We start from the raw sequence: 3,928 nt of genomic DNA on the forward strand, positions 1-3,928 counted from the left end.
CATTCGCCACCCGCAATGCCACTCTCGCCGGCCTCCCCTCCCCGTTCTCCAACGTGTCCACCCTCCTCTCCGTCTTCAACTCCATCAAACTCGACACCACCGACCTCGTCACCCTCTCCGGTGGCCACACCATCGGCATCGCCCACTGCACCTCCTTCACCAACCGACTCTACCCGGCCCAGGACGCCACCCTCAACAAGTCCTTCGCCAACAGCCTCAAACTCACGTGCCCGAAAAATAACACCGACAACACCACGATCAACGACATCAGAACCCCGAACGTTTTCGACAACAAGTACTACGTCGACTTGATGAACCGGCAGGGGCTGTTTAGTTCGGACCAGGATTTGTACACGGATTCGAGGACTAAGGGTATCGTGACGAGTTACGCCATAAACCAGAGTTTGTTTTTCGAGAGGTTTGCAGCGTCGATGATCAGAATGGGGCAGCTGAGCGTGTTGACGGGGAACAAGGGCGAGATCAGGGCGAATTGCTCGGCGAGGAACGCCGATAGGAAGTCGACGTTGTGGTCGGTGGTTGAGGAATTGGAGGAGAGTGCCGTTACTTTTTAGTCGTGCATGTTGCTGTGTTCTAGTTATCTTATGCAGTGTTCATGTTGTGTTCTGTGTGATGGAGGGTGTTTTTCGGTAATAAGAATTTGGCTGGTTGGTGTGCATCACTTCTTAGTTTTTTTTTTTTTTTTTAACTTCTTGAATCTAATGAATAATTGATTGTAGAGCTTTTAGACATTGGTTCTTATCTTCCGAAAAAGTCTTCCAAAGTTTTATATTAGCACCTCAAATGGTTGAAATTGCTATTAGGGCCTCTTTGGTTCATTTCAGGGGTTGTTTGGTTGTTTTTCGAAAAAAATCGGAAATAGAAATGTCACATTTCATTTGATTTCAACCAATTACAAGAGTTTTTCCACATTTCTTTTTTTGTGTTTGTTTCGCAAAGAAATCACTCCATTTCACCGCCAAGTCATACAAGAGACAAAAAAAGCCGCAATAGTAACAGTGCACTGGTTTTCTAATTCTTGTGTTTGTTTGAACAAAAAAAAAAGAGAAAGAGAAATCAGCCCATTTAAATAATCTGTTTTATTCAGCTTCACTGTTCCAACAGTGCTTTTAGTAATAAAAAATTCATTGAAGTGACATTTCCAAGTGTTTTCAGAGGTTTTTGTTGTGAAAACACATTTCTTAAAAAGCTGATGTGGCATCCTACGTGGTGCCTCATTTCTTTAAATTACAAAACGAAACAAACGGGAGAAATGGAAAACACTTGAAACCGAAATCTTATGTGGCACATAGGGAATTTCTTAAAAGGTGATGTGGCGGGGGTTTTCTCATTTTTTTTGAGCAAACAAACAGACCCCTAGATATGGGCCTCTTTTTTAGGGGGGCGTATGGGCTGTAAGATATTGCTCAAAACATTGGCATATTTTCCCATCATTTTTAGCTCATTTCCTCTCACAGCAACCTAAAACATATTTTTATTATTTTTTGTGGGACTTGTTGTATTATTAGCATATCTAAGTGTGGGCCCCGTACGTACTCTTTGGAGCTGTTTGTTTGCATAAGGGGGAAGGGGAAAGCCTGCCAAAAATGTCAGTTTTGACAGGCTTTCAACTCATTTCCCTCTCTAAAAGAGGCAACCAAACGCACCCTTTCTAACCAAACAGCCCCTTAGGTTCCTCAATTCAGGTAAGTTCATGCAGTTTAGTGCCTCTAGTAGCTGATATTAAATATGATGAGGCTATTTCCTCTTAAAAGCTAATTTAGTTAACCAGGTGACGGTTTAGTAATTGTCCGCGTTAGGTTGAGAACTTTACCCCAACTATGCACATTTTACATATTTAACAATAAAACTAACAAAGAGATTAAGTTGCAAGAGCATGCACCTATGCTTCGAGAGATCTAGTAGCACTTTGAATGATTTGTGGGACTAATTTGAAGTTACGGAAGATTTAAGGTGGGGGTAGCCCTTGATTGTGAAATTGAGCGGTTAGAATAATAAAAAAAAAAAAATTGAGCGGGATCGTGGGCTGCTAGGCGATGCCGAACCACGAAGCCATCACCCTATTGATTTCTTTCAGATGAGCAAGTTCCGAGGACCTGCGACCCCGTCCACCTCATTTTGTTGACGGGAATCACATTGAAGGCCGAGCAGCTCGAATCTTTTCTATTATGTCGGCCGCGATGTGAGGTTCAACTCCCATCTCTTAAAGCGCAGATATGACCGATGAAGTAACATTCAAGGTAATTTTTGGTACTTTATTTGACCCAAACCTGTTTCGGGTTGAAAACAGTTGAGGAGAGGTTCTTCTACTCCTGCTGCTGCTGCCTGTTTAGTTGGCTGAGCTCCTTCTGGAAATCACTAACAACCCATTAGAAGGTATTAACGCCTCGTTTAGTACGCGGGAATGAAATCAAGTGATAATGGAAAGAATGTAGGAATGGAATGGAATAAATGTGGGAATGGAATACATATTCTCATTCTCATGTTTGGACGCGTTTAGAGAGTGGAACAGGAATGACAATCTTATTCCCATTCCCTCGTTTGGTATCATTTATTCACAAGTGAGAATAAAATTTATTTTTCTAATAATGCCCTTACCAAAACACAGAATTTTAAAAATATTAAAAATATTTTTAAAATAACTAAATAATTCATTTTTTAGAAAAATAAGTTTTATAGAAATGATTTTTTTCCTTACAAGAAATAATTTTTTATGTAATTAATAGTTATATTTTGTCACAACATCTCGGCAACAATTTTGGACTTTTGGCTTACAAATTGAAAAATAATTTTTATAGAAATTATTTTTAATTATAAATAATTATAATTTCACTTTTCTAACTTCTAATGCTACATGTCGGCGTTAATATACTTCTTAGGAATGATATCAGAAATTTATTAAAAAATAATATCACAAGATATTGGAACTATGGTAAGGTCAGTGATATAAATTTACTTAGGAACCATGTTTGTAAATTGGAACTTGGGCATGTTATATTCATGCTTATATTTATTTATATATTTGTAGTAGTAGCTTAAGATAAGATATTTTTTATAAAAATAATCTCATATAGGAATTTATATCTAATTGTATCTTTTAAGAAGGGTATAAATGGAAATCATTTGATTATTTTTATTCTCACTTAAGTGGGAATATCAATTCCTTGTTAAATGGTTGGGAATGACAATTCCCACATAAAGTGGGAATTGATAAGAAGTGAGAATTTCAATTCTAACATCTAAAAGTACATCGTGTTTGGTACGCGGGAAAAAAGAGTTGAAATTGAATTCCATTCCCACTCATTCCCGCGTACCAAACGAGCCCTAAGGCTTAACGACTTAATAACCCCTGCTTAAGTTAGTGATTTGAAGAATGTGGAAATATAATAGAAAACAAACGGGAAACTAGACTTAGGGTTATTATTATTATTATTATTATTATTATTTAAAAACCAAGGTAATTACCTCCTCATATATTAACTTTGTAGGGTAGATAGAAGAAAACGGAAAGTCTTCGTGACATCGTGTGGTCAGTCCAAATGAGCTGCACCTGCAAGGAAGCATGCGAAACTATCAGAAAACCCCTCTCACTTGGAATAATTATCGGTGACACCCCTTAACATCTAAAATATCACCAAACCCCTCTTTAGTTTGGGCAATTAACAGCAAACCCCTCTTAAGTTTGGGAAATTAACAAAAAACACCATTAACTGTCAAAACACCAACACCCCGCCACCCTAAGTATAGGGATTATCACAAAAACTCACTTTAACTTTTAGATTTTTTTTTCAGATACCCACCCCGTTTAACTTTGAAATTTTGTGAAAGGGTTTCCTGATAACCATGAAGCTTAAGGGGGGTTTTCTGATATTTTAAAAACCATGGGACTTTTCTGGTAATATCCAAAGTA

At 38.0% G+C, this 3,928-nt stretch overlaps 1 protein-coding gene across 1 annotated transcript in view; it reads left to right on the forward strand.

The window, feature by feature from the left end:
* Positions 1–679, forward strand: part of LOC109830347 (peroxidase 12-like) — a 4,124-nt gene extending 3,445 nt beyond the window's left edge. The window contains 1 exon segment of the mRNA XM_020397593.1: positions 1–679. This exon segment is cut by the window's left edge and continues 10 nt beyond it. Within this exon segment, the coding sequence (XP_020253182.1) occupies positions 1–572 (572 nt within the window). The 3' untranslated portion in view covers positions 573–679.

The sequence above is a fragment of the Asparagus officinalis genome, chromosome 2 (assembly GCF_001876935.1).
Source record: "Asparagus officinalis chromosome 2, Aspof.V1, whole genome shotgun sequence".
NCBI classification, from domain to species: domain Eukaryota; kingdom Viridiplantae; phylum Streptophyta; class Magnoliopsida; order Asparagales; family Asparagaceae; genus Asparagus; species Asparagus officinalis.